At 55.9% G+C, this 16,526-nt stretch overlaps 8 protein-coding genes across 8 annotated transcripts; 3 read left to right on the top strand and 5 right to left on the bottom strand.

Annotated features, from left to right (window-relative positions):
- Positions 1–186: 186 nt before the first annotated feature.
- On the top strand, positions 187–1,165 carry J3D65DRAFT_559199 (uncharacterized protein; the record flags this gene model as incomplete). The annotated part of the gene is made up of 3 exons (XM_066797397.1): positions 187–339; positions 408–881; positions 929–1,165. The coding sequence occupies 3 exons, from the start codon at positions 187–189 to the stop codon at positions 1,163–1,165; spliced, it is 864 nt and encodes a 287-aa protein (XP_066651874.1).
- Positions 1,166–3,320: 2,155 nt separating this feature from the next.
- J3D65DRAFT_670824 (uncharacterized protein) lies at positions 3,321–4,998 on the bottom strand (the record flags this gene model as incomplete). The annotated part of the gene is made up of 3 exons (XM_066803336.1): positions 3,321–4,381; positions 4,436–4,663; positions 4,713–4,998. 3 exons carry the CDS (start codon positions 4,996–4,998, stop codon positions 3,321–3,323), a joined length of 1,575 nt encoding a protein of 524 aa, XP_066651873.1.
- A 180-nt stretch (positions 4,999–5,178) lies between these two features.
- Positions 5,179–6,388, top strand: J3D65DRAFT_636085 (tropomyosin). Its single transcript, XM_066801372.1, has 3 exons — positions 5,179–5,333; positions 5,457–5,761; positions 5,891–6,388. Exons 1-3 carry the CDS (start codon positions 5,316–5,318, stop codon positions 6,051–6,053), a joined length of 486 nt encoding a protein of 161 aa, XP_066651872.1. The 5' UTR covers positions 5,179–5,315; the 3' UTR covers positions 6,054–6,388.
- Positions 6,251–7,510, bottom strand: J3D65DRAFT_636082 (nucleolar protein 12-domain-containing protein). The gene is made up of 2 exons (XM_066801371.1): positions 7,050–7,510; positions 6,251–6,915 (listed from the first exon to the last, which is right to left on the bottom strand). Exons 1-2 carry the CDS (start codon positions 7,224–7,226, stop codon positions 6,373–6,375), a joined length of 720 nt encoding a protein of 239 aa, XP_066651871.1. The 5' UTR covers positions 7,227–7,510; the 3' UTR covers positions 6,251–6,372.
- Positions 7,511–7,830: 320 nt separating this feature from the next.
- On the bottom strand, positions 7,831–9,370 carry J3D65DRAFT_96869 (acetylornithine deacetylase). Its single transcript, XM_066804292.1, has 2 exons — positions 8,808–9,370; positions 7,831–8,755 (listed from the first exon to the last, which is right to left on the bottom strand). The coding sequence occupies exons 1-2, from the start codon at positions 9,165–9,167 to the stop codon at positions 7,865–7,867; spliced, it is 1,251 nt and encodes a 416-aa protein (XP_066651870.1). The 5' UTR covers positions 9,168–9,370; the 3' UTR covers positions 7,831–7,864.
- Positions 9,371–9,574: 204 nt separating this feature from the next.
- J3D65DRAFT_670820 (transmembrane adaptor Erv26) lies at positions 9,575–10,395 on the bottom strand (the record flags this gene model as incomplete). The annotated part of the gene is made up of 3 exons (XM_066803335.1): positions 9,575–9,969; positions 10,036–10,269; positions 10,326–10,395. The coding sequence occupies 3 exons, from the start codon at positions 10,393–10,395 to the stop codon at positions 9,575–9,577; spliced, it is 699 nt and encodes a 232-aa protein (XP_066651869.1).
- A 140-nt stretch (positions 10,396–10,535) lies between these two features.
- J3D65DRAFT_636076 (putative methyltransferase) lies at positions 10,536–11,762 on the top strand. Its single transcript, XM_066801370.1, has 2 exons — positions 10,536–10,712; positions 10,762–11,762. Exons 1-2 carry the CDS (start codon positions 10,690–10,692, stop codon positions 11,567–11,569), a joined length of 831 nt encoding a protein of 276 aa, XP_066651868.1. The 5' UTR covers positions 10,536–10,689; the 3' UTR covers positions 11,570–11,762.
- Positions 11,645–13,164, bottom strand: J3D65DRAFT_636072 (isocitrate dehydrogenase subunit 1 mitochondrial precursor). The gene is made up of 4 exons (XM_066801369.1): positions 13,038–13,164; positions 12,691–12,976; positions 11,911–12,637; positions 11,645–11,861 (listed from the first exon to the last, which is right to left on the bottom strand). The coding sequence occupies exons 1-4, from the start codon at positions 13,068–13,070 to the stop codon at positions 11,777–11,779; spliced, it is 1,131 nt and encodes a 376-aa protein (XP_066651867.1). The 5' UTR covers positions 13,071–13,164; the 3' UTR covers positions 11,645–11,776.
- Positions 13,165–16,526: the final 3,362 nt, after the last annotated feature.

The following is a 16,526-nucleotide window of genomic DNA, read 5'->3' as shown; positions in this document are numbered from 1 at the left end:
CTGCCCGGCGCCCCGCGACTCTTGCTTTGCTGCGAACGAAGCTTTGCTGGAGCTTCGCGACCCTCCTTTCCTGTCCCCGGTGCACGGTGAAGCACCGATCTAGGCCCGTCCGTCCTTATTGCTTCTTCCCCGCAGCCATGTCTTGTAGGTGACATGCCGCATCAATTGACCTGGCCGCGTCCTAACATGGCCGCAGCACCGCTCTCGCCAGAACTCCACAAGACCTACTCGGTCATCATCGATGACATTTTGGCCGCCAGCGACCTGAACACGGTTTCGGCAAAGCGCATTCGCAAGGGTCTCCAGGCGCGTGTTGACCACGACATCACTCCCCGCAAGGTAACTTTTGGCGCCTCGCACCCGCAACTCTACACCATCCCGGTCCGGACTGACGCTCTCTCACTCAGGATGCCATTACCAACCTCATCATGGAGCGCTTCGACAAGGCGAATTCGGAGCGCAACGGCGTCGAGCCCGACGACCCGCCTGCTCCCGCCGCGCCAGACACCAACGGCGTGACCGAGACTACCGAGACCAACGGGTCCGGCTCCTCCAGCCCCAGGAAGAAGCGCAGCGACCCCACGCCCGACGGCGATGAAGAGTCTGAGCTTTCGGATCCTGCGTCGACGCCCCCCAAGAAGAAGCACAAGAAGAGCATGTCTGTCGAGGATGATGCGGCCTTTGCAGCCAGGTTGCAGGCGGAAGAGAATGGCCGGGCAAGATCGACGCGTGGTGGAGGTGCTTCCCGGAAGAAGGCCCCGGTCAAGAAAAAGGGCGAGACGCGCAAGAAGAAGAGCAAGACCAAGGTCAACTCGGATGACGACAGCGAGCTTGGCAGCGGAAGTGACAAGAAGGAGGTCAAACGGTCTGGTGGTTTCCACGTAAGTCACCTTTTCTGTCTCGACGTCCTCTACTGACGTGGGAGCAGAAACCCATGGCCCTCTCGCCGCCCCTGTCAGAACTCTTGGGTGAAACCCAGCTTTCTCGCCCGCAGACCGTAAAGAAGATTTGGGCCTACGTCAAGGCACGGGATCTTCAGGACCCTAGCGACAAGCGTCAGATTCGATGCGACGACGCGATGCGGGCTGTCTTCAAGCAAGACCGCGTGCACATGTTCACCATGAACAAGATTCTCAACCAGAATCTGTACGCGCTTGACGAGTGATGGACCGCCGAAGCTGCTCCAGCTCACCCGCTCATCCCCTTTTGATGCACTGCCGCTTTCATTCTCGTCCAAAAAGTTCCACGCTACATACGAGCCATTGACCAAGGTGGACGCTTACAGACGCCGCCGCCGCATGAAGACTACACGAAAACCGGACAACAAAATATACTGCATTTGGACCAAAACCCCTATTACCACGACTGCCGGTCTGGAACCTGGTCCTTTTCCTTTTGATACTCAAAGCATGGCGATTGGCACGGGTCAGGAGTTTTTCCTTTTTTTTTTTCTACCTTTTATTTGTTCTCACAAACGTTTGCTGTTGCTCTTTGCTTCCTTGCCTCGTAGTTTGGCTTAAAGCGTGCGAGCAAGTCAAAGTCGGCCGCTGGAGGGGTTTGCCCATTTCTTTTTCTTTCTTTCCCTTTCTGGTACGGCACTAGGCACTGGATACTGCGTTGGATCGAGCCCACCACCTCTGATGGTCAAACTGTCTGATTGACGAGTCAGCAGGATTGGGGGGAATCAGATGAAGGAGGGCAGGTAGAATGCACACAACACACGGACTACTCAATCTTCTTGGGCCACATTACTGTTTCTACCACCACGCGGGACCTCGGTCGGGGTTTAGTTGCTTTGCTTTGCCTCTCCTATTTTCGGGTTCTCGGCTAGGTAGGTTTGGATCTACGGTGTTTTGTTGCCATGTCATTGCTTGGATTGTGTCTCGTCCATCATCTATCTACAAGGTTTCTCACTTGCACTTTTTCTCCTTTGCGTCACTACTATGTAGTAGCCTGTCCAACCCTCCTTTGCGCTTCTCTTCTTTTTATAACTAGTACCAAAACTCTTCACCCAGCTCGCACTGATGCGCGCACGCACGGCTTGGCCCTTGCTCTCTGCCCCGCTCTGCTCTGGCCTTACGGGCGCTGGTCTGCTCTTTTTCCCTTCTCATTCCTCCTTGTCTTGGTCTGGCATGCTGCCCTGGGGTGTTGTTTGTGCAGGGCTTTGCCACAAGAGTAATCTCGGTCTGGGCTTTGTGGACCTCACTTGCTTGCTTGTCTCTTTTTTTTTTTTTTTTTTTTTTTTTTGAAGAGATCTTTGGAGAATAGCTGCATAGACATCTCGTCTCGTCAATTGCTTAATCGGCGGCTAGTCAGTCAGTCAGTCAATCAAGTTAGTCGAGAAGGCTACTCGGTAGGGAGCTTGCTTCAGTTTGCGCGCGCGCCACTGCTCGCCCGTGCTCGTTGTTCGTGTGTTCAATGCAAACAGCCTGCCTGCCTCTTGTCAAACACACAAACGAGTGAACGCTTGTGCTTTGATTTGCTTGCCTGCTTGCCTCGCTTGGCTTTGCATTGCTTGACACCGTGGCTACCTGCGAGTCCCCTCTACGGACGTGCGCGCTGTCTCGCTCTGCTTGTTCCTTTCGCTTTCCCCCCCTTCTTGCCTGCCTGGCTCCGGCCAGATCTCAAATGGGGAGTGATTGCTTGCTTGTACTTGTGTATATTGGCCGGTCCGGTCTAGGCTAGCGCGTCGGAGCCTGCGTGCCTGTTGCTTAGTAGCTGAGTTGCCTTTGCTTCTGCTTTTGACGCGTGGTTTAATCTACAGCTGCTGCTATCACTGTTATTAAGAAGAGAAAGAGATCCCAAAAGAGAGAGGGAGAAAAAGGAGAGAGACAGGTGGAAAAGGCGAAATGGGAAGGAGCGGTGAGGGAGACAGACAGACAGAGAGACAAAAAATCAACCCAACAAATCTAGATCATCCAACCAATTCACGCTGTGTCATGCAAATCTCCATGCACACAATCAAAATTCACTCAAGAAGAAAGAAGACTCGTTCTTTACTACTCTGCCAGCGAGCCAGCCAGCGGCCTCCATGGACCATGGGTATGCTAATCAATCCAAGCAGGGAGTAAAACATCCAATTCCAATAAAACGCCTGGCGACAGTCAAGTCTTGCCCTTCCCTCCCTTGGCTTCCTTCCTTGCCATTGGTAATACCGAAACACCCGATAAACGGAAGAATGAATGAAGAAGCAAGCGTCAGAGGCGTCGAATCGTTGGAAGGAATGGTGACAGCGGAGAAGCTTGCAACAAGTGAAAGGCTGAGCGATGGACACAAACGAATGGTGCCAATAATCCCCTCTGCCTTCCCCGGAAGATGGATCAAATTTCAAACAGCTCAGCCGGAACTTCGAACTTGAACTCTTCCTCGTCGTCAATATCCAAGTCGCCCAATGCCTCTCCCCGGAGGCCCTGGCTGAACCAGTCGTTGCTTTCCTCGAGCTCGCGATCTCCCTGCCTCGCTGCTTGCAGCCGCATGGCACTTAGAAGCTCGACCTCCTCTTCCAAGTCATCATCGTCTTCCTGCCCTCTATTTTCCTGGTCGACATCTGGCTCATCGACCAGTGTAGCGTTGGAATCGACGCGCGAGTATCCAGAACGCGAGCGAGCAACGGGTGCAGCTGTGGACCGTCCACGTGCTGTACTTGTTGTGTTACTACGGCTCCGGACATCTGAAGCCGTGGCACTGGGTTGGCTCCCAGCACGGTTGTGTGTCGAGGTAGAAACGCCCAGGGGCTTGCGGACTGAGGGTGCCAGGGCACGACCTTTACCATAGCCGAGTGTGTTGCGGGAGAGGGCAGTGGCGGCCTGGTGGCGCGCAGGGGGATTAGAGGACGAGGTGGAAGATGAAGACGAGGTGGTGGGTCTCTTCTGAGTTGTGGAGGAGGGAAGGTTAGAAAGTGCAGATCGGGAACGGGCGTTGGCTGCACGCATCGAGGCAGTCGAGTTGCCGGTTGAGGACAGTGCTGAAGCAGCGTTGCGAGAGGTGAGATTGTCGGGCTTTGGGTTGGCGAGGGCGCTCTGTGGACGGGTCCTAGGGGCAGTGCGGACGCCTCCCGTTGCTTTGACGCCGCCAGTTGCAGTTGCAGGACGGGAAGAAGACTTGGGCTTGGTATCGGCCTCGGAAATGGGAGGAAGTCCAAATGCTTCTCTTTCCTTCGGAGTCAGGGGTCCAAGAGTCTTCTCAATCGACTTGGCCATGAGAATTTCATCTCGTGCATCTTGTTTGGCCCTTTGCTCCGCTTCGCGCTTGTCCGAAAGATGCACGCCATCGTCATCGACAGGATCGTAGTAGGTCTCCCAAACTCCGCGCATCAGGTTCTTTCCCTCGAACATGGGATACTTCATGTCGGACGGCCAGTCCTCGGGGTCGTCACGGAGGGCTGGTTTTGGTTAGCACCAGCATCATTTCTGCAACGAGGAATGCGACCACGTACCGACTTCTGGCGCCGGCATGTATTCTACATCCCGCTCTTCATGCTGGGAAGCGTGCGCCTGTGGAGATGCTTGATGGACCTTGACCTTGGAGCGCTGAAGCCGTGGGGCGCTGTTTTTGGCTCCAGTCTTTGCTGAACCGGGTTCGACCGTCTTGGGGGCGGGAGTGACGAAGGCCTTGGCTTTCGCATTGGTCGTCTTCATGCCCAGAGGGGCACGATTCCGAGGACCTAGAGTCTGGGTCAGCATCCAGTCCAACATGCGGGCCGTCGGACGAACCAGCAGGTGTGACAAAGGCGCTGTTGTCGGCTGGAGCACCCAGCTTCTTCCCCGTGGGGACCAGCTGATTCTCGCCGCCTTTGGCTCCGGTCCTGAGAAGATTCTTGCCAGGTTTCGTGGCTCCATTTTCGTCATTCAATGGCACCTTGAAGGGCGTCTTCGGAGGCTTGTTGGCGGGCGTCTTTGCGCCGGCGTAGGCCTTGGTTCCCTGGTTCAGCGGCTTGGCGGCCGCGGCATTGTGGTGGGAGGCGGCGAGGTTTTCCTGATCTTGATGGGCAGCGAACATGGTGGATGGTGATGCGTCGGCGTCATGGATGAAGTGGAGCGAGATGGTTTTGTTTACCTTGGGCGGGCGTGGTTGCGACGGAGACGGGCAGGTCTCGGCGGGAGCAGGGATTGGCGGACGGGCCAGCAGCTGCAGCCCCTGTCGCGCTCCAGCCCACCAACACCTCCAGGTCACCGCCAACGGCTGCCTTTCGACATCTCCCATCACACCCTCACTCCAACATCACCTTTTGTTTCCACGCGACAAGCCACCCTCAATTCTACTCCCGCCTCCATCTCTCCAGCTTCGCATCTTACCCCCGATCCACACAGCCCGCCATGGACGCCATCAAGAAGGTGAGCCCCTCAACTACCCCTCCAGGGTCCCTGTCATCACGTCGCCTTTACTCGACGCCACCGCAACCACTACTCCCACCCGCGCCTGCAGCCCCGTGCTAATGCATCTTTCCCCTCTTCCAGCGCATGAACGCCCTCCGCATCGAGGCCGACGAGTCCGCCGCCAAGGTTGAGGAGCTCGCCGCCGACAAGAAGCGCCTGGAGCAGGAGAACCTGGCCAAGGAGCAAGAAATCACATCCCTCACCCACAAGAACCAGCTTCTGGAGGCCGAGGTGGAGAAGCTCGAAACGGGCCTCAAGGACGCCAAGTCTCTGGCCGAGGAGAGCACCCAGGCCGGCACCCACAACGAGTCGCTCACCCGGAGGCTGCAGCTGCTCGAGGAGGAGGCCGAGGAAGCGGATAAGAACCTGCGCGAGGTCAACGAGAAGTATGTCACTTTTCTCCCCATGAACCGTTTCTATTTCCCGTGCGTCGATTGCGAGTCGTTTCGGAAACGGCCCGCCGCTGTCCAACCGGCTCTCGTTTGAAACATGGCTGACAGTCGTCCCCTCTCCAGGCTCCGCCAGACCGACGTGCGGGCAGGTCACTACGAGCGCAAGGTGCAGGCCCTCGAGGCCGAGCGGGACCAGTGGGAGGCCAAGTACGAGGAGATGGCCAAGAAGTACGCCGACACCAAGAAGGAGCTGGACGACTTTGTCAACGAGATTGGCAACATCTAAGCCCTCGCGCTCTCCAAAGCTGTTTCCTTCTCCCTTTCTTCCAGGCTTTAGTGGTTGGCAAAGTGCTGTTCTTTCCGGTAGAACATTGCAGGCGTGCGGTACCGGTACAGGGCCATGGATGGGGTGCTGGCCCTGACATTTCCTGTTGGTAGTTGTCCTCGGTGACATAGCAACCTTTTCTGCCCCCTGATGTATTGGTCCCAGGGCACTGACTGCAGTGATGTACATGATTTTTTGTCAATGAGGTCATAGGGGGTGTTGATCGCCCAATCAGGGGGTGTCCATTCAATGCGCTCCATTATGATTACAACAAAAATACCTACGCTCTTCGCGCCTTGAACTTTTCGCCCTGAGCCCTCTTCTTCGCCTTGACCTTTGCCTGCGTTACTTTTCTGTCGGACTTGGACTCGTACCTAAACTTCTTCTTCTTCTTCTTGGGCTTGTCCGTCTTGGGCTTCTCCTTTGTCCACACCCTCTTGCCGTCTTTCGTCTTTGCCGCTGCTGCGCCCTTTTGCTCTTCCTCGCCCGCCTCTTCACCCCCGCTCTCCCCATCGCCTGATGCCTCGTCCTCCTCATCGTCTGGCGCCTTGCGCTTCGTGAAGCCCTCGCGCCCCACGTCGACCGTCTCGACCGTCACCGTCGTGTACTTGTCCTCGTCGACGTACTCGTCCTCGCGATCGACGACGGCGTCGGCCTGCTCATCTTGTATGCCGTTCCACTCGGCGTCTTCGCCTTCGTGGTCGTCTGCGTCCTCGTCGTCTTCGTCGGAAGAGGATGTCGCCAGGTCGGGGTTCATCTGCCGCATGGCCGTCTTGACTTCGGAAATGTGCCGCTCGAGGTCTTCCTTGCGTTGTTTGCGCAGCTGTGGAGAAAAGGGTAGACGTTAGCATACATTATACACGTGCAACAAATACATATGCTTTGACTGAGACGAAAACAACCCCGTCGGCTTGAGTAAGGGAGAAAGAAAAGAAAAAAGAAAAAAAGGCAGCGCACCTCAGCCTTCGCCTCCCTCTTCTCGATCTTGTCGCGCGCAGCCGCGGCTTCCTGCGCCGCCTTGGCCCGCGCCGCCTTGCGCTTCGAGAAGCCCGTCAGCCACTCGGCGCGCGCGGCCTCGTCGAAGGTGATTTCTTCCGTCTTCGACACGCGCTGCCGTTTGTTTGATGGTGGCATTTTTCCTTCTGTCCTTTCTTCCTTTTCGGAAGCCGATCGATTGAACGGGAGGAGCACGAGCAGATCGGCTGGCGTGGCTCGTTTGTTCTATGCCGTCGTGCTTCGGTCTAGCTCTGCTGGTGGTGTCGATGTTGAGCGCGTCGTTCGGAGTTGGTTTGCAAGCGGGCTCGCTGGCGGGCGATCGAGGAGCGCAATGGCCTATTGCAACAAGCGTGACGATAAAAGGGAATCTGGCCAAATCCGGTCGAAAAAATCCTGTCGGCGTGCGATCTTCTTGTAGCTTCAATCTGGGATGTTGAGTAGTGAGGTGCAGGCACCGCAGGAAAAACGCAGGGTGCGCGAGTCAGTCGATCTTGCGGACGGGCAGAGCTTGACTCGGTGCTAAATTCAACGCGTTTTCGTGTCATGCGTCCACGCCTTCCGGATGAGATACTGGACTGCGCTGGATTTAGGTGGCATTCTTGACTTATTCGATCAAAAGGCACGAGAGATAAAGATGTTGAAATTTCCCCCCCGAAACACCAAACCACCTGATATCGCCGCAGCAGACGCCAGGTCAAGTCCCGACTGACTTCAATCTAAGATATTCAAACGCCTGCAAAAGACCCTCCACCAATCTGGCCCGTCAGTGACTACGCTCATTTCTCGCGCCAGTAAGACGCCAACACCAACTTCTGGTAGTCAATCACTGCCTTCTCCAAGTCCCACACGCTAACAGACTCATTATCCGAATGCGCCACGTGAATACTGCCGGGCCCGTACAGATATCTCTTGTGGTCGCCCTTCAGGAACTGAATGTCGGTACCGTAGTTGACCGGGATGCACTCGAAGCCTTGGATGCCGCAGTTGGCGTCGACGGGACCGTAGCCTTCGCGTCCAAAGTCAATTTCGAGCTTACCGCCCTTGTCCTCGACCGCATTGACAAAGGGTGCCAGAGCAGCGGTGATGGTGGACTGGACGTCCTCGGGGGTTCCTGCGGCCAACCTGCCTGAAATGAAGGCCGTCGCGTTCTTTGCGACGACGTTGTTGGCGACGCCGCCTTGGATGGTGCCAATGTTGAGCGTCGTGTTGCCGTACTTGTCGCTCCACGGGAGGTGCAAGCCCTTGACTTCGCCCGCTTCCAGGGCCATGAGCTTCGCCAGGGCAGCCACGAGCACGTTGTTGGCAGACATTCCCAGCCACGGGTAGCCGCTGTGTGCCTCCTTGCCGGTCACCTTGAGCTCGAATCCAAAGCTGCCCTTGTGTCCGCTGGCAAGCTTGTTCTCGGTAGGCTCGCCAAAGATGACGGCGCTGTAGTTGCCTGGGTTCAAGTCGGATTCGGAAAACGAACGCATGCCATCGCCGCCGGTCTCTTCGCCAACGACGAACAGAAGCGAGATGTCATCCCCGTCAATGGGATTGTCCTTCTTCCCGAGGAGATCTATGGCTGCAATGATCTGTGCGGCGAGAGCACCCTTGGCATCGACACTGCCGCGACCGTAGATGAGACCCTTGGAAGTATCGAAGGAGTATGGGATGAAAGGCGGGACCTGTTGAACTTCAACGACCGAACGCCTCGCGGGGAAGCTGAGCCCAACTTACAGTGTCATAGTGGGTGGTTAGCAAGATCCTGGTGTGCTTAGTCTTTCCTGGCCATGCAAGAATGTTGAATCGATCGTCGCGCGGGTTGTGGCACTTGACCCTCTGAGTCTCGACGTTCCATCCGGCTTCGCGAAGATAAGAAACAAGCCACCATCCGACCCCATACTCGTAGTAGGTCAGAGAAGGGATCTTGATGAGCTCTCGGTGGAGAATCAGGAGCTCGTGAAGGGTAGGTAGCGGCAACAGGTGATCTTGCTCCTTGTGCTCGGATACTTGAAAAGTGTTTGGAAATGCAACCTGCGCCGCTGGGACGACGGCAGCGAAGAGAGAAACGGCAGCAGCAAGCAAACTGGCGCGCATGGTGGTGGTTGAAGGAGAGACTACGTCCTTTGCGGACGAGTTGCAGACGGAGTTCTGAGAAGCAAGTTAAATTGGAACGGAGGGGTCGGAAATCATAGAGTTTCGCTGAGGCTGTTGAAAAGCGTAAATGACGAAAGTGGGATGCGCGTGGAGAGCGGAAGCGTCCCGCCCCGCCGCCAAGCCCAGAGGTCCCACGGTCCCACTCCAAGTCTGGAACTCGCATGCAGCCAGGGAGCAGTCAAGTGCAGAGCCCTTTTGAATTTGCCAATTGGACCCTATCATTAGCCATAATCCTAGGAGTAGTCAAGAACGCTACCACGAGCTCCACAGCCGGACCAAGAAACAGGCGGTAGCCAAATTACAAAGTATACATTGCGCGTGAGCTCGAGACTTTTTGAATCCATACCTCAGAACCGTTTTGACCTGTCTCCCCTCCACACCCCGAGTGCCTCGCCGCTTTCTTCGACATAATTCCTGATGCCATCGACAAGCGCCTTTGCCATTCCCACGTTTGCGGGTCCCTTCGTCTTGCCGGGTTCCTGCCCTGGCGAAGCAAAGCTGCTCCCTTCCCCTGTCGCGTATTCGCTGCCCATGCTCGGTAGGACGTTCTCGCCCGCGCTCAGGGATACAAAGAGCGAAAACGGCACGAGCCACACGCAAAGTCCAAAGTATGAGGCGATTTCGGTGAAGCTGGGCATGTCGCTGTCGCTAATTGTGTTGTAGTACGAGTAGTAGTCCTTGCTACGGGGAGGAGGGGCGGAGAAGTGGCGGAACCAAAAGTAGTGATTGACAATCACGAGTACTATTTGCGCGCGTCAATGCCTGAATCGTATGGATGGTACATTTACCAAGAGGGGGAAGCGCTTACTGCAGGAGAGAATGAATAACGGATCCGAGAGCTTGACAATGGGAAAGCGCCTCAGGTTCTGGGCGTAGATGACATGCGACAGCACGCTCAACAAGCTCAAGGTAAAGGGGAACTTGTCGACTAGCCACAGCAGCAGCTGGATTGAGATGACGGCGTATATCATGCGCGTGAGGAGCTTCTTGGCCAAGACGGTGTGCTCCTCGACAAGCTCGGAGAGGTAGTACAGTCCAGAGGCTGCGACGCAGGTTAGCTTGCGCGCGGTCGGTTTGCGGGGGATCCGGGGGCGGTACCGATGGCCAATGTGAGGAATGCGAAGCCCAGGACTACCCCGAGATAGCCCACGAGTGGTAATATCCACATGGTTGATGCTGAGGGCGTGTTGGGAAGGAGGAGGGAGAGATGGAAAAAGGTGGCCTTCACTGTCGGAAGCGAGTCTGACGTCGCAAGGAAGCGGAAGCCACCGCACCGAGTCAGTGCACTATCTTTATCCAGACTTTGCGAATCATTCCAACTCCCAAAACTTTCGGGGCCCACCATCACTCCGCACTCGTGCTATTCACAGACTCTCGGGCCTGTCGCGCTGTTGCACTCAAATCGCCTCTTCTGCCGCACCGTGGAAATCCTACTCCGACGCTCGAATCGCCCACCGTAAACATGTCGCGCCCCGAAGACATTCTGTAAGACTTCCGCTGCGCACTCCGACACACCATTCTGACCCTCTGCAAGCCCGCCAGACCTCTTCTACAATGACCTCGAGTCCAAGAAGTACACAACGTCGTCACGTATCCAAAACATCCAGGCCAAAATGACGACCCGCGCCCTCGAGCTGCTAGACCTCAAGCACCCATCCCTCATTCTCGACGTTGGCTGTGGCTCCGGCCTCTCTGGACAAATCCTTTCCGCCGTGGAGCCCGACGAAGGCGGCCCACACACGTGGGTTGGCATGGACATTTCGGGCAGCATGCTGGGCGTGGCGCTGGAGCGCGAAGTCGAGGGCGACCTCTTCCTCGCAGACGCAGGCCAGGGCGTTCCGTTCAGGGCGGGTACTTTTGACGCGGCAATCAGCATCAGTGCGGTGCAATGGCTGTGCAACGCGGAGAGCGCCGATGAGACTGCCCTCGGTCGGCTATCCCGATTCTTCAATGGACTGTACGCAAGTCTGCGCAGAGGTGGCCGGGCTGTGTGCCAATTCTACCCCAAGAACGACCAGCAAAAGAAGATGATTGCCGAGGCCGCCATGAAGGCAGGGTTTGGCGCTGGTCTGCTCGAGGACGACCCCGGCACCAAGAGCGTCAAAGTGTACCTTGTCCTGACCGTCGGTGGTGGTGAGCTGGAGGGCGACATTACTGGTGTCGTCAAGGGAATGAGCAACGTAGATGTTGTTGAGATGAGAAAGCGGCAACAAAAGAAGGCAGAGTCGAAGAAGGGCAGCAAGGCTTGGATCATGAAGAAAAAGGACCAGATGGAGCGGAAAGGAAAGGTTGTCAAGGCCAGCTCCAAATACACGGGCAGGAGGAGAAAGACTGCTTTTTAGATCCGGATGCTCTGGAGGACTGCTTACTCGTGGCGCACGAGCTATACCCGAGTGCATTGATTGGCGTTGGGAATGGCGTCAGGGAATAATGGGATTGATATCATACGCAAGGAAAGCAAGCTATTTACGGCTATAAGTACAACCTTTCCAAAAGCCCGCCATGCTTAACTTCTAGTTTTGTTGGTCTATCGGGTCAGTTGCACATGCTTATTGCTTCTCCATCTGGGCCAGGATGGCGCGCGTGTACTCTTGCGACGAGGCGTTGCCGCCCATGTCGTGCGTCCTCGTCTTACTGTCGGACTGTTAGCAGGCGTTTGGTAAATGTCAATGAAAAAACTTACCCCTCGGCAATGACATCGTAAACGGCCTTGGAGATGCGGTTGGCGTGGTCGTCAAGACCAAGGTGCCTCAGGAGCATGGAGCCAGACAGGATCATAGCGGTAGGGTTGGCCTGGTCCTTGCCCTTGATGTCGAGACCGACGTGACGGCAGCCGGGCTCGAAGACGGCAACCTCGCGGCCCATGTTGCAACCAGGGACGATACCGGGGCCTCCGACGAGACCGGCGCCAATGTTGGACAGGATACCGCCGTACAGGTTGGGCATGACCATGACGTCAAACTGCTGGGGGCGGGCAACGCACTGCATCGAGGCGTTGTCGACAATCATGTCGTTGGTCTCGAGGGTGGGGTAGTCCTCGGCGACCTTCTTGAAGGTGTTGCGGAAGAGACCGTCGGCGAGCTTCATGATGTTGGCCTTGTGGACGACGGTGACCTTCTTCCTGTTGTTGGCCAGCGCAAAGGCAAAGGCAAACTTGGCAATGCGCTCAGACTTGGCCCTGGTGATGATCTTGAGGGACTCGACGACGCCGGGGACAGACTGGTGCTCGAGGCCAGAATACTCGCCCTCGGTGTTCTCACGGATGATGCAAAGGTCGACATTCTTGTGGCGGGTCTCGTAGCCGGGGATGTTCTTGATCAGGACAATCGAGGCGTAGATGTCGAGCTCCTGGCGCAGGGCAACGTTGAAAGACTGGTGGCCGGAGCGCTCGACGGGAGTGTGGAGGATACCTAGAGCAGTGTCTGAGCGTTTGCTTGTTCCGTTCGCCCGTGGGGGCGCATACCCTTGAGACCCAGCTTGTTGCGCTTCAGCGAGGCAATCGACTCCCTGAAGAGCTCCTCGGTCTGCTTGTTGCCAGAGTCCATGCCGCTCACATCGACCTGCTCCCACTCAATGGGCACATTGTCGGCCTTGAAGATCTGCTTGACCGACTCGGAGACCTCGGCACCAACACCGTCACCGGGAATCAGGGTGACCGTGTACTTGCCGCCGAACTTGGTGGGCTTGAAGATGTCGGACTGGACGGTAGCAAAGGTGCGCGTGGCCGGCGTGGCACCCCGCAGGAGGGTCTGAAGAAAGGCTGCGCGTCAGCATTTGATTCGCGCGGCGGCGGCGGAATGGCAGGCTAACCTGGGCCGTCCGGTGAGAGCTCCGAGCCAGCATTTTGAGATGGTATAGGGCGGGAGGTGAAAAGGTGCTGGAGGAGAAGCGGGCGTGATTGATGCGGCGGAGATTGATAGCAGGTTTGAAGGTGTGCAGTGCAAAAGCTGGGCAGCCAAGCGCAGCGCATGCCCCGGGACGCTTTCGGCCACCACTCGGCAACTGATCGCGGCCACGCCCGTTGCTCGCCGCCCGACCGAGCCGCATTCTTCAGTACTCCTGACCATCACTGACGCTGGCAGAGCAAGACTTGTCGGCACTTTGCTTGTGCCCAACGCCTCCGTCATCAAGCGAGTTTCACTACTCCATTGCCGCCTCATACCTTGGTCCCTCCAACGCGATGGCGTCCTCTCAACATGGGACCCGACCAGTTCAACGCCGTCACCATCACTGGGCTTTCATCCAACCACGGCCTCCCAACCAGTAGTGGAACCGGGTAAGCGGTAATCAAGCTGTTACTGTTGCTTGGAACGCTAGTGTGTTCCTCCGCCCTCCGGTAAACCTTGAATGCACTCCATCTCTGGACCAAACATCTTCCGAGCAATCTCCTCGAGAAAATCCAATGGACATGCAGGGTCTGCATTATAGAGCTCTACGATGAGTACCGATGGTGGCTACAGATTGGCTCAAATCTTGGGACTTGCCTGCAGTCTAGGCTTGCGTTTTCTCTCTATGGACAGTGACGACAGATTCAGGATACGTCCAAAATCTCTTGTGCGGATGTCGAGGACTGACGCATGCATGTCTTGAGTTTTTCCCTTGTCTTTTTCTTCTCTCTCCTTCTCCTTTCGTCAGTTCGACTTCATGTCTACGGCTTGCTGCAAAGAGCCATGGAATGAAACCGTGTTGAATGAGCTGCGAACGGGGAGCATTCGACCTGACTACCAACCTTTAGATGTAGAAGGGGGCTGGTCGAGATCGCAAGAGTAGGAAAGATGTTGAATCAAGTGCTTACTCTAAAGAGGATGCGGTTGTTTGAAATGCTCACGGATCTTCCTCCAGCATGTGTCTGATAGATGCGGCCGTCTGCGCGTCGCAATCCGCGCACCCGTAGCAGGCTCTACCAACGAGACCGGCCTCGAGAGAGCACCGACAGCTGTATCCAGTCGTCAACGATGACCCAATCTGATTCACGGAACAGCCCAAAGAATGACAGAAATCCTGCACTAGAGGAGGTCGCGAAGAGGCCGCTGTAGCCTTCTGGCTGGCGAGCATGCAAGAGCCTACTGAAACTTCGGGTTTCGTGACTCTTGACGCTCGATTTTCTCATTTTTGTTATTCTAAGCTTTCATTTCTCCGGATCCCTAAGTGGATGGACCTTACGAGTTTAGATCTCTTTCATTCTCTACACAGTCTTCCAGCCGTGTCATTCATCTGCTTTAATGACGCATTCAATGGCCAACATCTTGACAGTGATTGCCTCTTTTGCTCTACATGCTGTCCGCTCCCCGCCAATCAAGGCCTGTGTCCGGACTGGACTTCCGCGGCAGATGTAGTAGTGAGGACTGTCCCGGTCCACTGTCCTTTGTCTCTTGCCCCTTTTGTCTTTCGAGCGCATGCGTCTTCTCTCGTTCAACTTCCACAAAAATTTTCGGAGAGCTGGAATCTTCGGTACGTGTCTACTTCCCGTACAGGGCAAAAGTTAAAAAAAAAAAAAAAAACAAGCTGTCGGTGGCATCTTCGTGCAAATGTTCTGTCGAATTCCTCGGGCCAGATCCTAGGGACATCTTTACCTGTGGCATTGCACACTAGCAGGAAGCTCACTAGACTCTATCACGCATATCCGTCTTCACGGCCAAGAATCCGCTACTCTTGCCAACAACCTCTTCCTGAAAGACACAACTCCAAAGGTCATTTTTCACAAACAAGGCTCGCGAACCCGAATTAGACGAGTCGATCAAAAAAGTTCCGCGATACTGTGAACTATGTCTCTCTCATCACGAGCCGGAATGTTCTCACTCTCACTGGTGCGCGCAACAGGACTGACCAAAAGTCGTAAATAGAAGACACCGGCAGGCGGTAAAGGAGGCCACGAGTGTCGACGAAAACAGGTCTGTATACCGAAAGATGTTCTCATATGCCCCATGATATACAGCAGCGAGCGATCGAGCAAGCAGCGCCGAACAATCCCCTTAAACTGCAATGCCCAATTATTGCCCTTCGTCTATTTATCCATCCATCCGTTCGCTCATACACGATCAACCATCTCCCAACCTACTACCCACACAGCATTCCTCCACAACCTCAGTTCACCTCACCGCCGACTACCATCCACCGCCGACTAAGCACGCAGCGCGGCGACTCGACCCGACTCGCGTCTCCTCGCCTCGCGTCGCCACACTGACGGCCTTACTCGCACCGCACCGCACTGCACGCCTTTTCCGTCGTCAACGCGCGAGGCGCATCGACAATCGACACGCTCTCTTATTGCCCACTACTTCCAACAGTAGTAAGCAGACGGACAAGACAGGATAAGACAAGACAGGCAAGACAGTCACGCAGCGCGGCCACCGGGCCTGATCTATTTTCGAACTGCCTTGCCCACCCAAACGCGTTTGGCCGGCCTAGCTGGTGGCACGCCACGCCGGGCCTGCTGGGGCATTGTCGCAGTACTGCCGAGCCAGCGAGCGAGCGAGCGAACGGAGGTGTCGTCATATTTGTCTGTCTGTCTGTCTCAGTCTGTCAGCTTTAGGAGCGGTTGTTGCCAGGCGCGCTGCTGTGCTGTATAAGGCGGCTGTTTTTGTCTCGGTTTGTCTGCCCTCCCTGTCTTGCCCTGTCTTGCCACTCCAGATTTATTCCGACCTGCCTACCCACTTACCTACCTACCTACCTACCTACCTACCTACCTACCTACTTCCTTACTTTGTATCGTCGACGACAGGCCGTGCAAGGAGCGAGCAACCACAAACCCTTGACGAGAAAAACTGTGGGCTGTGGGCTACGTGGAGACTTTCTTGGATGGCCGTGGTCGAGTTAAGAATAACCTCCCTGCCTGCAGCGGGTAGGTAGGCGGGTGGGTGGGCGATGTGCATGCATGCATGCATACATACTACATACGGCCATGCCATACATAGTACATTTGCATAGCCTCGCGTCGCGTCGTGTTGCGCATGCGTACATACGTACACACGTACATGCGTGCAGGAAAAGGGTGGAGCACGCTTACCCGCTGGCTCGATTGCTCTTTGGCTGCCTGTCTGAAGAGAGAAAGGGAGAGAGGGAGAGAGACTGCTGGGTGGTGTTGACTGCCTGCACCTAGTGAAAATGACGCAAGCGCGCAGGGCAGACTCCCGTCGGTCGATCGGCCAGGTCAGATCGGTGGCGGTGCGAAATACGGCCATGCTGAAAATAAAGACGTGCACGCTTCGTTCCCGTCGTTCGTATACGTCTGCCAGGAGTCCAGCCAGTCTCATGGGTACCAGTGGAGGCAACCAAACTTGTGAGGCGCCAATAGAAGCG

This window comes from Phyllosticta citribraziliensis (assembly GCF_038025025.1).
Source record: "Phyllosticta citribraziliensis strain CPC 17464 chromosome Unknown J3D65scaffold_11, whole genome shotgun sequence".
NCBI classification, from domain to species: domain Eukaryota; kingdom Fungi; phylum Ascomycota; class Dothideomycetes; order Botryosphaeriales; family Phyllostictaceae; genus Phyllosticta; species Phyllosticta citribraziliensis.
Note: the sequence above shows the minus strand (reverse complement) of the source record. Positions and strands in the feature narration are given on the sequence as shown.